Genomic DNA, 23,061 nt, shown 5'->3' with positions numbered 1-23,061 from the left:
AGATGCGTTATATGGGACGATTCAAGAACATTCACGTGTCCAGTTTTCTGAGTGTAAGGAGAGTATTGCAACAATGTCACGTCAAACATACACAGAACATGGTTGCCATGTTCTCACAACATAATTTAAACTCAGCAAAAAAAGAAACGCCCTCTCGCTGTCAACTGCGTTGATTTTCAGCAAACTTAACATGTGTAAATATTTGTGTGAACATAACAAGATTCAACAACTAAGACATAAACTGAACAGGTTCCACAGACATGTGAAAATTGTTGCAATGGCCCTGGCCCTCCCCCTCCGATCCAACAGGTCCCAGACGTGCTCAATGGGATTGAGATCCGGGCTCTTCGCTGGCCATGGCAAAACACTGACTTTCCTGTCTTGCAGGAAATCACGCACAGAATGAGCAGTATGGCTGGTGGCATTGTCATGCTGGAGGGTCAGGTCAGGATGAGCCTGCAGCAAGGGTACCACATGATGGAGGAGGATGTATTCCCTGTAACGCACAGCGTTGAGATTGCCTGCAATGACAACAAGCTCAGTCCGATGATGCTGTGACACACTGACCCAGACCATGACGGCCCGACGATACACGCGAATCTGACCATCACCCCTGCTGAGACAAAACCGCGACTCGTCAGTGAAGAGCACTTTTTGGTCCAGTCCTGTCTGGTCCAGCGACGGTGGGTTTGTGCCCATAGGCGACGCTGTTGCTGGTGATGTCTGGTGAGGACCTGCCTTATAACAGGTCTACAAGCCCTCAGTCCAGCCTCTCTCAGCCTATTGCGGACAGTCTGAGTACTGATGGAGGAATTGTGCGTTCCTGGTGCAACTCGGGCAGTTGTTGTTGCCATCCTGTACCTGGTCTGCAGGTGTGATGTTCGGATGTACCGGTCCTGTGCAGGTGTTGTTACGTGGTCTGAGGGTGAGGATGAGCAGCTGTCCGTCCTGTCTCCCTGTAGCGCTGTCTTAGGCGTCTCACAGTACGGACATTGCAATTTATTGCCCTGGCCACATCTGCAGTCCTCATGCCTCCTTGCAGCATGCCTAAGGCACGTTCCCGCAGATGAGCAGGGACCCTGGGCATCTTTCTTTTTATGTTTTTCAGAGTCGGTAGAAAGGCCTCGTTAGTGTCCTAAGTTTTCATAACTGTGACCTTAATTGCCTACCGTCTGTAAGCTGTTAGTGTCTTAACGACCGTTCCGCAGGTGCATGTTCATTAATTGTTTATGGTTCATTGAACAAGCATGGAAAACAGTGTTAAAACCCTTTACTATGAAGATCTGTGAAGTTATTTTGATTTTTACGAATTATCTTTGAAAGACAGGGTCCTGTTTATTAGTGTTCTAGACACATTTCATGGGAACGTTGCATTTCTGTGTATCAGTTGTCAGGACATTGCCCAATGGTCCTAAATAAAAATCCCACCCCCCCCCCACCCCCCAAAAAAAGTTTCATTACACATCACACTTTGTTATCAGGACCTTGATGGACATGGTTAGTGAACCACTGATCCACTCACAACTCATTTTGTCCGTTGGCAAGGTTAGGGATATTCACACATCGTGCATTGAACAGTGTTTTCAACTTAAATATTTGACACACTTTGACATCCATGATTACATTGTACATGCTCAGTCATACAGTAATTATTACTTAACATGTCCTCCTCTTGGATTTGAACTTACAACCTTTTGGTTCAAAGATAATTCAGATCTTACTGCTACAATGTCTGTGTCAGTTAACAATTAAAATCTTTGATCATTGATTTGATTTACTTATTTCAACAATTGATGGGATAATGGATAATGGCGCTGGAGGAGATGGCTGCCGTTTTACGGTCCCCTAACCAATTGTGCTATTATGGTTATTTGTAACTTCTTTTGTAAATAATGTTTCTGCCACCGTTTCTTATGACTGAAAAGAGCTTCTAGATATCAGGACAGCGATTACTCACCGCGTACTGGAATATTTTTTTTTTTTACTCAATGAGTCGGACGCAAAGGATTTACTCCAGACACCCGACAAGGCCCTCATCCCCGTCATTCGCAGGAGAAAGAGACAGAGATATCGGGGAGGTAGGTCTGGGTGCCTTGCAAGGATCCGACGGCGAGTGGGTAATCTGCCTTTACCATCGGTCCTATTAGCCAACGTACAATCACTGGATAATAAAATAGACTAACTACGAGGACGTATATCCTACCAACGGGACATTAAAAACTGTAATATCTTATGTTTCACCGAGTCGTGGCTGAACGACGACATGAATAACATACAGCTGTTGGGTTCTACACTTTTTCGGCAGGATAGAACAGCGATTTATCATCAGGTGGAACGGAAAACCAGCAAGGTCCAGACCTTGTAGAGTAATAGTTTAATTCCCCTGCCCTAGAGATATCCCTTATTTGGACAGTGGGTGTTCATTGGTGCCCTGTGATCGAGAGCCGCTAAGCGAGTCACCCTACTCTTGCATTCTTAGCAGGCGTAAAAGTGTATCCATCTAGGTCGGCGCCGGAAAAAACAGGCGCAATAGATTATGGTCATTGTAGTTAATTACCACGTTCTTACGCTGAACTAGGTTAAATAGTTGCTTAACGAAAACTACAATTCCCTTCAGCCCAGCATCCCACATAGCTCTTGACATGATTTCTCTCATGAATGATTTGATCTCTCTCTAGAGAAAACAAAACAAAAAACAAAATGGAATTCAAGTAATTGAACCAAAGTCAGTCAATTAGTTGTTTAATAATAGAAGGGAAAAAAAACGAAATGTTGGTTAAATCGCTCAGCACTAAAAGTCTGGGAAATATTTCCATTATGGTCTCTATTTTTACATAAAATACATATACAATTACATAGATGCAGACACATTACAGAGATACAGGCAAAAAAAAAGGTTATACCATTCAATCATTAGCCAAGTGGTTTTAAGGTTGATATGGCTTTGTGTTGCTGTGGTACAGTAGTTTGTGCTACTCGACAGCACCTGTATATAACAATTTGTTTTTTACCAAATAGTCTTACGTTTAAAAACAGTGAATATTAGAGTATCTGGCACTGGTATAATGCTGGTGGACATCTCTAACAAATTAAAAATAGTTGGCAGGTACCTGGGGGTTGAGTCTGATAATTCTGTGGATTTAATAGTACTATTTTTTTCCACAGATGGCCTGCATAGCTGCTTAAGATTTGTACAAGCTTGTTTTGGCTGGTCTGTAGCTTACTCTTTACATGTTTGGGGCTGCTGGTGAACCATGATGTGCAGGCATAATCAAAAGTGACACTGGACTAGCGCACTTGCCAGTCTTTAGGGTGTCGTTGTCAACCCATTTTGCGGATGCTGGAGTTACATTTCGGACGAAGTAGCCTAATCAGATTAACACATTGTGACTGCTTGTGCTTATTATGCCCTACATCAAATGTAATACACATTTTAGAAGTTAAAATGACACAGTGTTTAGGCTATATTGAAGTCTTAGGTTCAAGGTGCGAGAGGAATAGCCGCTCGGATTGGAGAGGAGGCAGAGTGGCGCATGCAATAAGCTTTCCTGAGTAACTGGGCCTGCCCGGCCCACAACAGACAGCACATCGCAGTATTCAAAGTAAAAATACAGCCGGACTGGCCTGCTACTGTGCCTTTCTAGACCTTATAAACTGTCGAGAATAGACCCACAACTGATCCAAATAGAATGAAACATTGAAATCACAGGACTTTTTGGGCCGTTTTTCAAATTACCTTTTTCACTGCAGTTTACAGCCTAGACTAGAATTTTGAACTCACTTGAAAACAATGAAGCAATTATTCATTGCATTGTGGTGTTGTAGGCTAGGTCTGGGTCAGGATCATTGTATTGTCCCTGAACAAGATCAAGAGGGGAGCTTTCTGAGCTGCTTATGTCATGTCTTCACTGTTCTTTCATGCACAATGATGTATCTGGCCTCTCCACTGCCGATCAGTTAGCCCATTTCTATTCGTTCTTGTGTAGTCATATTGAAAATGTGTGCAGCTCTGAATGGTTTTATAATGTGGTATGATTGCTAGTTGATTGCTAGATTGCTGCTGCCTATTGCAGATCTGGACAAACAATCCACCTACTGTACCTCTATTGTCACTATGACTGGTGGATAGAGGGCCAGACAGACTGGTAGACTATATTGACCTGTGGTATAGTAAAAAGTTAGTGTGGGGAAAAGCGTAGTGCATAAGGGAAGTACCAAAACACCTTGATATAGGGAAGGCGCATGAAAGCAGATGAGGACATTTGTCTAGGACGGAAGAACGTGTATAGTAAAACCAGCAAAAGAGCAAACAGACCAGGGGGGGGGAAAGCACTACCTTCCCATGTCCCCAAAAATAAATAACACACAACCCTCCCCAAAGCAACACAAAAAAAAAAAGGTGAAACCTTTCATTGTTCATTTCTCAATCAACCTGCATGAGAAAGAGGTCGTTTAAGGTGATGATCTACGGGGAGTTAACGTCTCTGAGAACATCTCTCCCTCAAGGCTGTTTGCAGTGAACCCAACATGCAACAATTGACCGTCCTGCTCGCCTCTGGGGACATTGTTGTTGCAACATGAAAAAGCCGAGAGATTCATACGGCTGAATATCACTCAGACATGACTGAATTAAAAATACTTGTTGTACCATGTAGCCAGCTTTGTATTGAAAAGGAGCTTCGAGTCCAGTGCCGATGGTCACTGCTGTGATATGGGTGAAGCAGCGGTCTAGACTCTGGAGCATCAGTTGATAGAGGAATATATTCCAGACAAGGTTATTCATTGATCTGGCAGTGGGTTTGTATTAGAAGTCCTGTAAAAATGCCTTTCCCTCTTACAAGCATGCAAATGAGTAATGAAAAGAACAGAAATCTAACATTTGTATACAAAACATTTATAGAGCTATAATTTACTCAAACTTACACAAAGCATGACACACCAGGAGTGTGTCTACAGTCAGACAAGGTGTTGGTGGGTGGGTGCTGTGCGGGCTGGAAGCATGTACACACACGGCTGAGATGGCTCAGTGACCTGGACAGGGCCTCCTTGTGGAGGCAGGACAGGGTGTTCTCTTCCAGGTGAACAGGCACATGAAACACACGTGATGGGGCAGGCCCCAGCGAGGCCTTGGCAAGGGTCACTGGTTCCCTGTCACAGCCTCTTCACCTGCACCACTGACAAGGGGAACACTTGAAAGAGCATGTCCAGACACATCACACCATACTATTCCTGAAGGACCTATGCGCCCCCTAGTGAAGACATAGGGCAATAACGTCCCTTGGTCCAGTACTGCAATGACAAATTACTTTTGAAACACTACCAGCTCCTCTAAGTCAAAATAGAATACTGAGTATTCTGAGAGCAAGTGCTGGATGGAACCTTAGAACAAGACTACAGTTGAATACACTAATGACATATCAATAAACACAAGAAAGTATCAGTAAATGTGAGATGGTAAGATTGAGTGCAAAAACATTGGTTCATATTTTTTTGTGTGGACTGACCAACACACCCCTTATTCCTACTGGCCAGGCATAAAGCCACCAGCATCGATGGCTGTCCCCCCTGGGGTGGGAGAACTTATTTAGCCTCTGTCAGAGCCAGCAGACAGAAGGGAAATCACATAATCATCAGTGGTCTCCCTGGCTTTGCCTGCTCTTTAAAGCCTAATCAACGAGGATAATAATCACGATGAAAATAGTAATTGCTACTCTTCTGTTTATGTTGAATAATCACAACTCCAGTGAGAACTACTACAATACGCATCTGATTTACTGGCTGCCTCTGCAGCCTGATCAAACTGTTGAACACTTAACAGTGCTAAAATACAGGAAGAGCTCTGACTTCAGCTTGCTGACTCTCGCGATTCGGCCCCTTTTGCTGCAGGCACTACCTTCAATGTCCAAACCATTAGTGATTTCTGTAATACTAAAGTGGCGCTCGAGGGCAACCATTTCCATGCATTAATGTCCTTCTTCCACGGCAGTGAATCAAAGGCTTATCCTAATGGCTCTGTCTACCTTAGCATGCTGGACTAAACAACTCCGGTTAGGATCTGGAGGACAGCACAAAGAAACAAAATGAGAAAGAGCTCCCGTTCCACATGTACATTTTTAAAGCAGAACAATTTATTGTCAAGTACAAGAATATCAAACAAAGCAGAAAAAAATTCATCAGGTTCACAACATTGTTTTGCCGCAATCTGCATCACTTCACTTTTGTTAGGTACAGTACAGAGAATGACTTATCAAGCTTGGCGATTTTTCCACGTTAGCTTATATTTTAAGTTCTTGCTTTCTTTTGTAAATGTGGAACTGCTCTGCTGACACCAGAGCAGAGTAAAAGGCAATTGACAGGAGTGTTTGGGTGTCAGAGTTCTTAAAGTGCTTTTGCCCCTTTAATAGTGGTCAGTCAGTCCTTAAACAGGGCAATGGTTCCTAAGTCTTCTGTGGGCCAGGGGGAACTAGTCCACATAGGAAGAGGGTTGCCCTGTCTTACTGCCAGTCAAAAGAGCGCTTCACCAGCCGGTAGAAGTTACGATTGTGCTCCCGGAGGTAGGAGCGTAGCTGTTGCAGCACGGTACTGTTGACGGCCGGGTGGGGACGCCCTTTGGACTCATGCAGGCAGCGTTCTCGCCCCTCACTCCGGATGCAGTAGAACCCCTTGGTCTGGTTGAAGTAGAAGTTGGACGACATTATCCTGGAGGGCAGGTTGAGGAAACGCTCTACTTTCTGCAGCTCAGGAAGGGGGTCCCGGATCAAAGTGTCCCCATCAACAATGTGGATCTGCTCCAGAGGGAAGTGGCGTAGCCAGTTCCGCATATGCACGTCATAGAAGCTACGCTGGATGGCCTTGTAGCGGGTGTTGAGAGCTCCGCTGCGCACCAGCAGATTCTCAATGGCCTGCACTGGCTTGTGGTTCTCCAGGCGGTTGAAGTAGACCTGGGTGTAGTCCGAGATGACGCGTTCAGTTGGGTCCCGCAGGATCAGCAGCAGCTTGATGGAGGAGTTCATGGCACGGATGCGTTCTGGCGCCAAGGAAGAGGTGAAATAGCCTGGCGTCTTCTCCACTGTGATCTGGTGCGGGTAGGAATAGGGCATCAGCTCACGGTACCAGTCAAAGCCCTTGGCGTAGTTCTCATCCCAGTCGAAGAAGTGCACCTCTGTGGCGGCGGCAGCTACCTCAGGGTGGATATCTAGCATCTCCAGCAGGGCGCGTGTCCCCCCCTTGCGCACCCCAATGATGATGCTGTGGGGGGCATGTTTGCTAGTCCCCGGGGGTGGTGACAGAGTGACATTGGCAGTGAGTCCAGGGCCCAGATCCAGACTCTGAACAAACTCTGATGGGGCAGCATAGGTCTGGAGAACCAGGAGGAACACTGACAGCAACAAGCAGGCCATGGTGAGGGAGGTTGACGAGGAGAGAAAAATAGAGGAGGGGAGATGGTCAGAGAGACAGGAGAGCAGTGGATCAGGTTTAGCTGTGGATCAGAGCCATCTCTTTGTGATCAAAGCTCACACGAACGGAGCGGCTGTCTTCGTCTGCCATTGAGCACGAGGAGGAGAAATCACAGCCAGTCCAGAGCACATCTGTAGAGACAGAAGGGAAAAAAATGTACTTAGGTCTTCCCATTTGATTGTCATGAAAAGCTAGTATAACCCCAAGGCAATTTCTTTAACCTGACAAAGCTTTCCAGTAATTAATAGAAGTCTGTCTCAAGAATTTCCTCTCTTTTGGTTATTATTATTCATCTCACTCTGTTTCAAATGTTTTCCTTCCATCTCCCCCCTTTCCATATCAGGAGTCACTGGCATAATTTCACTGGCTGAAAAATATTTAGATCTCTCAGACACATTTTTTGGGATGAACTATGCAAGTGCCTGGCTCTGGGCCAAAACAGAGGCCACACTACTTCATTTTGTTTTACCAGGGGTCATAATCCTCACTCGAATCAATACACTTAACGTTCACCCGGGAACATTTCAATGAAGACAGCCGGGGGTTAAGCGTAAAGGACAAAGTGTGACTGTAGAAATAAGAGAAGCGTTAAGTTCTGGCTACTGTACCTTCTGATTTTCTATACATGTGAAGCAAGATCAAAGACAAGGCCAAGAGAACTAGGCCAGGGGGGACTAGGATTTAATAATACCGGATAGACTCTGAACAGCCATCACATTTAAATCCTCCTGACCTTAAGTCTTCCCAAATACTTTCACCGGGATAACAAACTAAGGGAGAGGTCGATTCCTCCATGCAAGTCAAAACAACTGCTCTGTTGCATAAACATCAAATACCACCGAAAGGTCATGGTAAGGCTCTAAACAAACTCCCAGAATCATTATCCGGCTGAAAATAGGCTTCACTGCTGAGAAAAAAAACAGCATAGGCTAGTCATGCTGGTGACCAGCCGCCGCCGTGTTATGGACCCTGGTAGTCTCTCGTGAACAGACTGCGTAAACATGAATGATACCATAGATCTGTCACGATACGTGATGCGTGAGATCCAGTACTATTAGTTAAAAGTGTTCGTTTTTTTCCGTCACTGGTTATTTGGACAAAAATAAATAAAATCACACTTTCGTAGGTGTTAGAATCTTTCGAATTCCGGAACAGGAGGGAACATTTTGCCCATAGACCTGCCCTTAACTAACAGAGAGAGAGGACGGAGCTCTTCCTTCCGGTTCAGATCCTCATTCTAGTTCTTCTCAACACGTATGGACCCAGAACTTAAATCATACTTTCGTTCTGTGTTAACCGAGATTAGGACATTGGTGACCAGCCGTCGCTGTGTTTTGGACACTGGTAACTAAGCTGTTCACAAGCATACTAGACATGCCGGTCACCAGCAAAACTAGCATCAATTCAGCTTGCAAAATTATGTTTTATTCCTATTGGGATCCAGTCAGAGTGGGGATATCCAAGAATCTGCATTCAGAATGACTGCCAGGGTTAGAAAGATTTATAAATGACAATACCTAAACCATCTAAAACAGGAACAACCATTTTAGCAATGGTTGCAATACGTCCAACTAACAGATTGGATTTGTTTAGAAAAATCGATATGTTAATCATGTTTGTGTAGCATAAGATTGAATTAATTCAATGTATACGCAAAAAAAAGTACATTTTCATACTTGAGTACAAGTAAGACACCTTAAAAGACTCAAGTAAAAATCACCCAGTAAAATACTACTTGAGTAAAAGTATTTGGTTTTAAATGTACGTAAAAGTATAAATCATTTAAAAATGTCTTATATTAAGCAAACCGGACGACACAATTTTCTTGTTTTTTTATTTACTGATAGCCAGGGTCAACACTCAGACATAATTTACAAATGAAGCATGTGTGTTTAGTGAGTCTGCCGGATCAGAGGTAGCAGGGATGACCAAGGATGTTCTCTTGATAAGTGCGTGAATTAGACAATTTTCCTGTCCGGCTAAGCATTCAAAATGTAACGAGCACTTTTGGGTGTCAGGGAAATTGTAAGAAGTTAAAAAAGCACATAATTTTCTTTAGGAATGTAGTGGAGTAAAAGTTAAAGTTCTCAAAAATATAAACAGTAAAGTACAGATACCCCCCCAAAAAATGACTTAAGTAGTACTTTAAAGTATTTTTTACTTAAGTACTTTACACCACTGGTAAAAATATACTGAAACAAACTATTCTAAAAAGCTAACGGCAATAGACCATGCTGGTAAATATGATAATGATTTACATTTAAGACATTTAGCAGGACACTCTTATCCAGAGCGACTTACAGGACCAATTAGAGTTAAGTGACTTGCTCAAAAGGCACAAGTCGGCTCGGGGATTCGAACCAGTGACCTTTCGGTTACTGGCTCAACACTTTTTACCACTAGGCTACCTGGGCATGGTTTTGCAGACCAGCTTGGTCACCAGCATCACCTGCTGTGGCTAGGTAGCTAAGGGCTTGGGCAATGTATAGAGTCGAGGCTAGATATGAGGTCTGGGACTAGGAGTAGGTATGGCTGCTGGGGCAGGGGCTAGGTATGGGGACTGGGGTTAGGGAATGCAGCCCTGGGGGCTGGACCTGCCCTGCAGCACTGTGGGTAGAGAAAAGGTGCTCTACTGTAAACGTCTGTGCAGGGAGCCACTTATGCGCTGTGACAGGCGAGCTTGCCCGTCAGTGTTTCAATGGTGGAGAGCTGCCAAGTCCAATGCTAACATAACAGCCAGGCAGCCAGACGCGCTTCCTGTCTTATCCAATTCCCCTCACTCCCTCTCAGCACACCGTCACCTGGAATGAGCCATTGTTTCACATCCCGCTGGGCCGCATTGCTTTATTCAAGACTTGATGCATATCTTCATGGCTTTCTTCGTCACACAGCTGCCCGGCACACAATCTCAGTATCTGGGAGAGCATTTAACTAAAACTATTGGACTGAATGCTGAGGGAGAGAGAAAGGGAGTACTGGAAGGTTACAGACAAGACACTGGCATCGATTTACAGTCCCGAACTAGGTAAGAGGTCACGTTGTAGTTGGCTGAGTAAAACAACTAAGATAAAATATACAGTGCCTTCGGGAAGTATTCAGACCCCTTGACTTTTTCCACATTGTTACATTACAGCCTTATTCTAAAATTGATTAAATAAAACAATTTCCTCAGCAATCTATTCACAATACCCCATAATGACAAAGAAAAAAACAGTTTTTTTAGAAACTTTTGCACAATAAAAAGAAAAATACCTTATTTACATAAGTATTCAGACTCTTTGCTATGAGACTCGAAATTGAGCTCAGGTGCATCATGTTTTCATTGATCATCCTTGAGATATTTCTACAACTTGATTGGACTCCACCTGTGGTAAATTCAATTGATTGGACAGGATTTGGAAAGGCACACCTGTCTATATAAGGTCCCACAGTTGACAGTGCATGTCAGAGAAAAAAAACAAGCCATGAGGTCGAAGGAAATGTCCATTGAGCTCCGAGAGGATTGTGTCGAGGCACAGATCTGGGGAAGGGTACCAAAAAATGTCTGCAGCATTGAAGGTTCCCAAGAACACAGTGGCCTCCATCATTATTAAATGGAAGAAGTTCGGAACCACCAACTTTCTTCCTCGAGCTGGCCGCCTGGCCAAACTGAGCAAACGGGGGAGAAGGACCTTGGTCAGGGAGGTGAACAAGAACCCGATGGTCACTGACAGAGCTCCAGAGTTCCTCTGTGGAGATGGGAGAACCTTCCAGAAGGCCAACCAGCTCTGCAGCACTCCACCAATCAGGCCTTTATGGTAGAGCGGCCAGACGGAAGCCACTCCTTAGTAAAAGGCACGACAACCCGCTTGGAGTTTGCCAAAAGGCACCTAAAAAACACTCAGAACATGAAACAAGATTCTCTGGTCTGATGAAACCAAGATTGAACTCTTTGACCTGAATGCCAAGCATCACGTCTGGAGGAAACCTGTCACCATCCCTACGGTGAAGCATCATGCTGTGGGGATGTTTTTCAGAGGCAGGGACTGGGAGACGAGTCAGCATCGAGGCAAAGATTAACGGAGCAAAGAACAGAGAGATCCTTGATGAAAACCTGCTTAGGACCTCAAACTTGTTAATTTTGATAAATTAGCTAATTCAGAAAAAAAGTTTTTGCCTTGTCATTATGTGTTATTGTGTGTAGATTACAATTTAATTCAAGGCTGTAACGTAACAAAATGTGGAAAAAGTCAAGGGGTCTGAATACTTTCCGAAGGCACTAACTCTTATGGCAAGTTAGTGTACTCGCCCTGAAAAAGAATCTGCTATAAACAGCTTCATGTTTTACATCCGCAATCGTTTAGCTACGCCTACCTATGACAAATGACCCAACTATCACACACACACGGCACGATTCACTGACCTGTGATCTCATTCTACAGTTTGTCAGTGGCTGCAGACACTGTGGCTTATCTTCTCATAGCATTGCCACTGAGAGCCTGAGCCAGCAAAGCTCATGGTTCTACCCTGCTATTCATCATCCTAGCAGGCACAGCGGGAGAAACAACAGGTTTTCTGCTTCACGGGAACCCAGCTCCCACTAATTACTCAAACCAGCCAGCCAGCTATATCTAAGGCAGGAGCCAGAACAAACCCTCATTCATATTCAGTGGGTTCCCCGTTCGGTAACATGTGGTGAGCAGCAGGTATTGTACTGCGGAGTTAGTTTTCTTAATGACACCTCAGAGATCTGTTCATCCAGAACAATTATTGATTCTATGGAGCTTGATTACCAAGCCCTTTGTGCAATCAAAACAGTATCATTTTTGTGCCTGGTTCAGTTGCAGGGTATTACTATTGATATGTAGGTATGCCCTCTTTCTCACACACACACACACACACACACACACACACACACACACACACACACACACACACACACACACACACACACACACACACACACACACACACACACACACACACACACACACACACACACACACACACACACACACACACACACACACACGGCTGCTGAGTGGCGGACGGCTCAGAATAATGGCTGGAATTGCGTGAATGGAATCCATGTGTTTGATGTGTTCGATACCATTCTATTTATTCTGTTCCAGCCATTATTATGAGCCCGTTCTCCCCAGTTAAGGTGCCACCGGGTGCCACCCAGTTAAGGTGCCACCGCGTGTGTGTAACACACTGCACTTAGTGATGAGAAGTTAGTCTATTTACTGTGATACTTTTGACTCGTTCAGTCAACAACACCAAAAAAATACATATTTTGCTTAATTTCGTTAATTTGAGTCGGTAACGCCCAGAGCATGCAGGACCCTCTACCGGTGAACGATGAACTGAAAACTAGAAAGAAACGTGATTCTCTCGATCACATGCCGTTCACCATAAGGGGCTTATTGGAGCTGTCGTTTGTGACTGAGACGTGTACAAGTGTGCTTAAAAACAATGTACATTTATTGATTGCTAGGCAAATATTATTATTTTTTTGTACATTTCAAACAAGGTGTAGTTGTGGCCGCAACTGGACTAGATTGTGAACGACTAGGCGGAATTAATTGCTTGATTGCCGTGAGGATGAGGAGCACAACATTATTTGCGAACTGCAGCACCCCAAACAATTAGTTTTTGAGTTCGAGTTTGTTGAGCAGAAGCTGTGTATGTTTTGGCTCCACAAAGTGTCCATCATAACATTAAATTAATTGCACCATGCGATCAATTATCAGCTCTAAACATGTATTTTTCTTCTCTATGCTGCCTGCAGCCTCATCTATTTCGCCTGTGCGCATATACAACCGTTCTTTGTCAGAGCACGTGTCCGGAGTCACCGGAGGAGCGCATATTAATAACACTGCTGTAGAATTCATTGAGGCCAGCAGGTCCAACTAAAGACTAAAATGAACGAGCCATTCAGAAAAACGAATCATGACACTTACTGAACTGTGCTAGACTACACTGTACTGTACAGACGGGCCCTTTCTGTGGGCCACTGGGTCGTACTGTGCCGGATGGCCCTCGGCCAGGCTCCAGGGGCTTTTTACCGCGGTGAAGAATAGCCTAGCGGACCGGACGCCAGCGGAGTGTGGCGATAGATTATGTTGGGAGGTGGGACTCAAGCCCCCAATCAAAACGCACCACCGCTCTTCTTGCTGACGAGATGGTATGATCAAAACCAACTGCAGCTCGCACACACAGTGAGGTCAGGGCATGGAGCCATCCTCCCATCTTTCTTACGCTCTCCCCATCTCATTCATTCTGCCGTCACTGTCGTCTGCATAGCGAGTTGTTACAAGACCTTTAAACCCAGTGCCGATTCATCTACAGTACAAGCAGAAAGACTAATTGTCAGCTTTCTCCATTTCAAACACCCTCTCTTTTTCTCCCTCTTAGATGCCTGATTACAACTTCAAAAACACACACACACACACACACACACAAACGATGCCTTCATCGCGAAAGAACTGGAGTCCTTGACCCTAGCCTGGTTTACAGTTTGTCTATAGACATGTCTAAACAATTAGAATGTCTATTTAGGCCCACGTGGAAGGGATGGTATGGGGAGGGTGGTGGCTGGGTGGAGACATGTTGGATGGTTGGAGAAGGGGATGGGAGGTTGGAGGCTCACTTCTTTGTTAATGTTCCTTGACATGCTAGGAAAGAACAATAAATATCTTCTCTCTATTACACAGGCACACCAACACACTAGGTTAAAACTTAGTAAGACACAAATTCTTAATTACAATGACGGCCTAGGAACAGGCCAACATAGTTGATTAATAGTTAGTTAAAAACATGCGGACTAATGTGATATTTACTGTAAATATTGCTGCTCAGCCAGAATGTAGAGTTGCCAAGCCATGGCCAAAGGTAAGGTAAATTAAGAAGTAGAGTCCACAGACTTTTCTCAACTCCCACCAGTCTGAATAAGCCCTAAGCAACAGTATGAGGTATAAGGACGGCAGGTAGCCAAGTGGTTAGAGCATTGGACTAGCAACCAAAAGGTTGTAAGATCAAATCCCTGAGCTGACAAGGTAAAAATCTGTCGTTCTGCCCCTGAACAAGGCAGTTAACCCACTGTTCCTAGGGTGTCATTGAAAACAAGAATTTCTTCTTAACTGACTTGCCTAGTTAAAAAAAAAGGAAACCGTGCAAACAGACCTGAAAGAAAGACTGGGTTGTGTTCATTAAGACATTGTAGCAAAACTTTTGTTTGCGCAACAGAAAACAAAAGTGACATTTTCTTATGTCCATGTACTCCTTCCTTCCTTGTTTGTTTTCTTCCGCTTGGTTCCTAATAAACTCTGGACTCTTGGGTTGTTGTGGTTTACTGGATATTGCTACACTGATGTTTCAGAATACAGGAAAAAAAAACATATTTACACAGAACTCTATGGAGAGAGTGTTAACATGACACATTCATTTCAATGTATGAAAAAGACATATATATATATATATATATATATACACTGCTCAAAAAAATAAAGGGAACACTTAAACAACACAATGTAACTCCAAGTCAATCACACTTCTGTGAAATCAAACTGTCCACTTAGGAAGCAACACTGATTGACAATAGATTTCACATGCTGTTGTGCAAATGGAATAGACAAAAGGTGGAAATTATAGGCAATTAGCAAGACACCTCCAATAAAGGAGTGATTCTGCAGGTGGTGACCACAGACCACTTCTCAGTTCCTATGCTTCCTGGCTAATGTTTTGGTCACTTTTGAATGCTGGCGGTGCTCTCACTCTAGTGGTAACATGAGACGGAGTCTACAACCCACACAAGTGGCTCAGGTAGTGCAGCTCATCCAGGATGGCACATCAATGCGAGCTGTGGCAAGAAGGTTTGCTGTGTCTGTCAGCGTAGTGTCCAGAGCATGGAGGCGCTACCAGGAGACAGGCCAGTACATCAGGAGACGTGGAGGAGGCCGTAGGAGGGCAACAACCCAGCAGCAGGACCGCTACCTCCGCCTTTGTGCAAGGAGTAGCACTGCCAGAGCCCTGCAAAATGACCTCCAGCAGGCCACAAATGTGCATGTGTCAGCATATGGTCTCACAAGGGCTCTGAGGATCTCATCTCGGTACCTAATGGCAGTCAGGCTACCTCTGGCGAGCACATGGAGGGCTGTGCGGCCCCACAAAGAAATGCCACCCCACACCATGACTGACCCACCGCCAAACCGGTCATGTTGGAGGATGTTGCAGGCAGCAGAACGTTCTCCACGGCGTCTCCAGACTCTGTCACGTCTGTCACATGTGCCCATGTCCTCAGTGTGAACCTGTATTTCATCTGTGAAGAGCACAGGGCGCCAGTGGCGAATTTGCCAATATTGGTGTTCTCTGGCAAATGCCAAACGTCCTGCACAGTGTTGAGCTGTAAGCACAACCCCCACCTGTGGACATCGGGCCCTCATACCACCCTCGTGGAGTCTGTTTCTGACCGTTTGAGTAGACACATGCACATTTGTGGCCTGCTGGAGGTCATTTTGCAGGGCTCTGGCAGTGCTACTCTTTGCACAAAGGCGGAGGTAGCGGTCCTGCTGCTGGGTTGTTGCCCTCCTACGGCCTCCTCCACGTCTCCTGATGTACTGGCCTGTCTCCTGGTAGCGCCTCCATGCTCTGGACACTACGCTGACAGACACAGCAAACCTTCTTGCCACAGCTCGCATTGATGTGCCATCCTGGATGAGCTGCACTACCTGAGCCACTTGTGTGGGTTGTAGACTCCGTCTCATGTTACCACTAGAGTGAGAGCACCGCCAGCATTCAAAAGTGACCAAAACATCAGCCAGGAAGCATAGGAACTGAGAAGTGGTCTGTGGTCACCACCTGCAGAATCACTCCTTTATTGGGGGTGTCTTGCTAATTGCCTATAATTTCCACCTTTTGTCTATTCCATTTGCACAACAGCATGTGCAATTTATTGTCAATCAGTGTTGCTTCCTAAGTGGACAGTTTGATTTCACAGAAGTGTGATTGACTTGGAGTTACATTGTGTTGTTTAAGTGTTCCCTTTATTTTTTTGAGCAGTGTATATATTTTAAATCATTAAGCGCCAGAGAAAGAGTACAGTACACAAGCTATTCAATAGCCCAGGTTCTTACAACATTCCTTGTAGACACTCTTTGCAAGCAGCGGACATGCGAAGGTCACACAAGAAGGGACTTGAGAGAGGGCGGGAGGGGGGTTGGTAGGAGACTTGCTCTCTCATCAAATTTGCGTTGGACTAATGTAAATGTACCTACAGCGCCCCCTGGTGGCCAAAAAGTAAACATTTGGCCATTTCTACCCACTTAGCAGCTAAACGGTTTGTCAAATCAAAGTGTATTAATCGCATACACAGTTTATCAGCTGTTACAGCGGGTGCAGCGAAATGTTTATGTCACTAGCTTCTGACAATGCAGTAAAATGTCAAACAAGTACACAAATAATTCAATTGTAAAATAAATACAAAAGAAACAAGAAATCAAGAACGGCGGGACGAATCCAATTAACAATCCAAATAGCACTGTAGCAGCAATCAAAATGCAATCTATACATATGTACACAGGGGAAATTTGCACAAGATATAGTAAAACCAATATGTACAGCAGTAGATATATTAGAGTGAGTTACAGTATGTCAAGAATCCAGTATAAAAATAAATATGCGGTGTGTATAAACTAACTAAAATACAATGTACAATAGTAGAAGTATTAGAATGAGCTATGTCAGAGATACAGTATTTAAATGGCTACACGAACCAAGTTCACCTTGCAACTTTATTGACCTTTTATTTCAATATTTGAACTCTATGTACACCCTACATACTCACTGTCACTCCAACGCAAATCTACCTCCATTTCTCCATTATCCCTGCACATATGGTATTGAAATTAAAATATTTCCTGTATATAGTAAGCTTACTTACCTCCTTTGTGTATTTCATATATATTTCTAGTAATACATTGTTATTAATTATTGCATTTGGGGGGTTTTAGTTAGCAATAAAGGCATTTAACAGTACTTGTGCATGTGACAAAACTTGAACTTAAATACAGTGTCCAGTGGCTCAATGTCTCTATAACATGTGTGCGTGTGAGTGTGAGTGAGTATGATAGCTTGCGTGTGTGTTTTGTATGAGTGAGTGTGCATCACCTGGTAGACGACTGGTGAGGGCCGTTCAACAGTCTGATGGCCTGTTAATATCACTAGGCCCTGGACTTAGTGATGAGCTTGGAGGGCACTATGGCGTTAAAAGCTGAGCTGCAGTCGATTAACAGCAGTCTCGTACAGGTGTTCCTATTGTCCAGGTGAGATAGGATGGTGTGCAGTGCGTCGGGTATGTTCCTTGACTAGCCTTTCAAAGCACTTCATGATGACAGAGTGCTACAGGGCGATTGTCATTTAGTTCAGTTACCTTAGCTTGATTAGGTACAGGAACAATGGTGGCCATCTTGAAGTAAGTGGGGAAGACAGCCTGGGAAAGAGAGAGGTTGAGAATGTCCGTAAACACTCCAGCCAGCTGGTCTGCGCATTCTCCGAGAACGCGGCTTGGGATGCCTTCTGGGCCGGCAGCCTTGCGAGGGTTCACACGCTTGAAGGTCCTACTCACGTCGGCAACAGAGAACGGGAGCCCACAGTACTCGTCAGCAGCGGGGCCCATGTCGGCGGCTCAGTGTTGTTTTCCTCGAAGTCTGTGTCCACGATGTGGCTGGTTTTCCCTTATAATCCGTGATTGTCTGAAGTCCCTGCCACATGCATATTGTGTCTGAGACATAGTAGAATGTATTTGTGAAATTTCGGGAGAATTTCTTACATTTCCTTTGTTAAAGTACCTGGCTACAATGAATGTGGCCTCAGGATTTTCGGTGTTTGATTTTTTCAAAGTCCAGTGTAATTCCTTGAGTGCCAGCATAGTGTCGGCTTGTGGGGGAGGGGGGGTATTCCAGGTCAGGGGAACAGAAACTCTTAAGGGTTTGTACATTTCTACAATCAAACCATGGGTTGTTTATCATGAAACATACTCAACCGCTTTAAGTTTGATCAAGAACCTCCACTGTCAACAAAGTCTCTGTAAGGCAGAGTAAGTCACAGTCTCTCGTATCGCTCTGGTAGGAGGTCCACGCTCTGAGCTCGCAGTTTTATTGTCCAGAGACTGTACATTAGCAAGTAGTAGAAAGCGAAGGGTGGTTTGCCCTTTCCTTAAAAATCGGACAAAGGCTCCCCTGATGAATGGAACTGTGGCTCCCGAGTAGCGCAGCGGTCTAAGGCACTGCATCTCAGTGCTAGAGGCTTCACTACAGACCCTGGTTCGATTCCAGGCTGTATCACAACTGGCCGTGATTGGGAGTCACACAGGGCGGCGCAGAAATGGCCCAGCGTCATCTGGGTTAGGCAGTCATTGTAAATAAGAATTTGTTCTTAACTGACTTGTCTAGTTAAATCAAAGGTTAACTAAAAACTGCTTCGGCTAGTCCAGACAAAGGATCCAGCTCTGTAAAGTGGTGATTAATCTTCGATCTGATGTCCAGAAGTGCTTGTCTGTCATATTAATTATACTAGAAACTTTCTGATCAAATAATATAAAAAAGAACACAAAATAAACAGACTGACTGCAAAGTTCCCTGGGAGCTAGCAACAGGGCGACCATTGTCGGCACCATCTTGACATTGAACTTGTCACTCGACATCGTGTGAAACCTGGCTTGCCAGACTAGTAGTAGTTCAGAGTAGCCCAATAATTGATGCACGCTTTGCTTCAACTCAAACCCACAAAACACTCCATCAACAAAACGTGATCCCAGTCTTCAAACAACCAGCGTCCCAAGATGTCCTTCTCTCGATGAAGATGGTACCACACACACACAGAAATATAATATTTTCATTCTATTTATAAAAAGGCACCACTTACGACATACTTCCCACATCTCCACTCCATATGCTGATTTTTGAATGACAATAAGCAGGGCGAAGGAAGAAAATCTCTCTGTTTTGGCTGAAATTGGGGAGCTGTCGGCAGCACTAGCTGGGTGAAAAGCGAGGAGCGCCAGCTATTAGGCTATTTCTGTAGCGCGTGAGTAAGGCGGCGACCTAATCCGCACCCACATGTCAGCCGAGGCATTCATTATGTGCTGCTGGTAAACTGCAATTAACTGGTACAGACACACATGCCCTCAGCGCAGACACTAATTGTGGTGTTTTAACTCTAATCTTGTGTTCTCTCTGGTTAAGTCTATGGTGGAGTGGAGCTCTTTCGTTCATTTAACTGCAGTCGGCTTGACTGTTGCGAACAGCATCTCCCAATTAGACACCCGTCTGCCCACCGCCATCTGTAGCTAGCAACGTTTATGGCTGGAACTCCGTGTGTGTTTGTATGTGTGTGTACATGCATGTGCGCGCCTGTAACAGAGTGCTCCCTGTGGACCATGATACAGCCAAATGTCAGAATGCAAATGGGGATAGCCTACAACACTTTAATACGTACAGTATTTCCAATGAGTTTGCCACTAGCAAGTACTGACCATTTGTGTATTTGTGAAATGACTAGATACCCTGGCAGCAGTGGTGTAAAGTACTTAAATAGTACCTAAAAGTATTTTTTTTACAGAAGTTGTTTTTTGGGGAGTGTATATTTTACATTCCTAAAGAAAATGTACTTTTTATTCCATACATTTTTCTTGACTCCCAAAAGTGCTTGTTACATTTTGAATGCTAAGCAGGACTGGAAAAATTTCCAATTCACACACTTATTGAGAGAACATCCCTGTTCATCTCTAGTGCCTCTGATCTGGCAGACTCACTAAACACAAATGCTTTGTTTGTAAATTACGTCTGAGTGTTGGTGTGCCCCTGGCTATCTGTACATTTAAAAAAAAAAATCTAAATTGTGCCGTCTGGTTTGCTTAATGTAAGGAATTTTTTATTATTTATACTTTTACTTTTGATACTTAAGTATATTTGAGCAATTGCATTTACTTTTTATACTTAAGTATATTTACAATCAAATGCTTTTAGACTTTTACTTAAGTAATATTTTACTGGGTGACTGACGTGAGTAATTTTCTATTTAAAAAAGGTATTTTTACTTTTACTCAAGTATGACAATTGGGTACTTTTTCCTTCACTGACTGGCAGCCAATAAACATCCCTCACACTGAAACAATGGAGAACAATAAGCTTAAAACAGACATGGAAATGGATGACCGGTCTACCCAGAGCCATATATTTATCTTCCATGGCTCTGGGTCGTACCCATCTTCAGCTTGATTTGAATATATGCATGCTTTACCATATAAAGTATTCACACCGTTTTACTTTTTCCACATTTTGCTGTGTTACAAAGTGGGATTTGTCATTATTTGTCAAAGATCTACACAAAATACTCGAATGTCAAAGTGGAAGGCAAATTCTAACATTTGTAAAAACAAATATATCCCCCCCCCCAAAAAATATATATACTATTATCTTGATTATAGAAGTATTCAACCCCGAGTGAATAAATATTATAATCACCTTTGGCCGCGATTACAGATGTGAGTCTTTCTGGGTAAGTCTAAGTGCTTTCCACACCTGGACTGTGCAACACTTGCCCATTATTCTTTCAAAAATTCTGTCAAATTGGTTGTTGACCATTGCTTTTCAAGCAGATTTAAGTCAAAAGTGTAACTCGGCCACTCAGGGACATTCACAGTCTTCTTGGTAAGCGACTCCAGCGTACCATAGTTTTGGCCTTGCGTTTTAGCATATTGTTCGGCTGAATGGCAAATTCAGACATCTCCCAGTGTCTGGTGAAAGCAGATGTTGCCTGTTTTTAGCTCCATGCCGTGTCTTTTTTTGACCTGAAAAATTCCCCAGTCCTTAACTACAAGCATACCCTTAACATGATACAGCCACCACTATGCTAGAAAATATGGAGAGTGGTACTCCGTCATGTGTTGTTGGATTGTGCGAGTAATTGAAAAACCTCCCTGGTGTTTGTGGTTGAATTTCACTGCTCGACTCAGGGACCTCACAGAGAATCGTATGTGTGGGGTACAGAGATGTGGTAGTCATTCAAAAATCATGTCAGAAACACGTATTGTGCACAGAGTGCACACAGTCCATGCGACTTATTATGGGACTTGTTAAGCACATTTTTACTCCTGAACTCATTTGGGATTGAATATATATACATATTGACTGAAGACATTTCAGCGTTTCATTTTGAATACAATGTGTAAGCATTTGTAAAAACTAAATTCCACTTTGACATTATGGGGTATTGAGTGAGACAATCTCAATTTAATCCATTTTAAAATTCAGGCCGTAACAAACAACATTCAGAAACATTCAGGGGGTGTTAGTGACTACTTTCTGAAGACACTGCACATACACCCAGAGTTGCTTTGACATTTGTCAATGTCTGACGATTTACTTTGGGCATCAACTGACATCGATTCCCGAGAGGCATTCTGGCAGACAAAACAGGCCGACTTACTTATCGCCCCTGAATGAACGGAGACCGCTCATCAAAACCTACACTGACTCGCTCAGGGAAGCAGTCTACAGTCGGTCAGATAGGAACACTGGGAAAGGCTCCGATCAGAGAGTGGCCCGATGAGATTCATGCTATCTGCCAGTACTGACAAAACAGCTAAGTAAGACAGAGACGCAAGCATGCACACAGAGACAAAGTCAGTGACAAGCATGTGAACACAAACGCATGATCTCATCGCGCATCTTGAAGTCGTTGCAACGAGTCTGATCTCTGTTTTGAGGTTCTCTCGTAAAGTAATTGGTCAATAGTTCTTCTAAAAGGGAACACAAATCCGAGTCGGAGACATCCACGCTCTCTCCCTACTTAATTCAAACAAATTCACTTCTGCTTTCTCTTTTCCCTGTTCATTCTCTAGAAGGCTGAGCCAGGCTTTCTCTCCAGACTCTCCAGGCCTCCCACAAGCTGCAGTACACACATCCATTATGGATTAATTACTTCTTCAAATAAAAATGCAGGGCATCTTGTGATAAACTGCAGGGATACTTTTCATCGTTGATGAGGCCTATCTGATGAATAGTTTAACGAGGGAACTATAGCAGGGCCTGTTTAGTGCTGACAAAGTTTTCACAGCAGCGGGGGAAAAAAGCAGAAAAGAGTAAGACCGATCGGAGATTCACATGGTCACTTAGCGAATGCGTTTCGTTTATCGTCCGCCCGTTTGTTTATCCTCCATCCAACCCACTCTGTTCACAATCTGCGCAGAGCAGGAGCATGTGCATCATCTAGGATCAGTTTAGCCTTTTATATCATATTGTACACTGAGTGTACAAAACTGCTCTTTCCATGACAACCTGCCCAGGTGAATCCAGCTGAAAGCTACGATCCCTTATTGATGTCACCTGTTGAATCCACATCAAATGGGGGAGACAGGTTAAAGAAAGAATTTTAAGCCTTGGAGACACGGGTTGTGTATGTGTGCCATTCAGAGGACGAATGAGCAAGACAAAAAAAATGTACGTGGATTTGAACAGGGTATGGTAGCAGGTGCCAGGCTTTGAGTGTCAAGAACTACAACGGTTCTGTTGTTTTTTCACAACCAACAGTTTCTCATGTGTATCAAGAATGGTCCAACCACCC

At 44.0% G+C, this 23,061-nt stretch overlaps 1 protein-coding gene across 1 annotated transcript in view; it reads right to left on the bottom strand.

Annotated features, from left to right (window-relative positions):
• Nucleotides 1-6,106: 6,106 nt before the first annotated feature.
• The window catches only part of LOC129836153 (heparan sulfate glucosamine 3-O-sulfotransferase 1-like), a 31,805-nt gene continuing 14,850 nt past the window's right edge, over nucleotides 6,107-23,061 (bottom strand). Inside the window, exon 2 of the mRNA XM_055901992.1 lies at nucleotides 6,107-7,589. Within this exon, the coding sequence (XP_055757967.1) occupies nucleotides 6,495-7,400 (906 nt within the window). The 5' untranslated portion in view covers nucleotides 7,401-7,589 and the 3' untranslated portion in view covers nucleotides 6,107-6,494. The remainder of the gene's footprint in view (nucleotides 7,590-23,061) is intronic.

This window comes from Salvelinus fontinalis, chromosome 37 (genome assembly GCF_029448725.1).
Source record: "Salvelinus fontinalis isolate EN_2023a chromosome 37, ASM2944872v1, whole genome shotgun sequence".
NCBI lineage: Eukaryota > Metazoa > Chordata > Actinopteri > Salmoniformes > Salmonidae > Salvelinus > Salvelinus fontinalis.
Note: the sequence above shows the minus strand (reverse complement) of the source record. Positions and strands in the feature narration are given on the sequence as shown.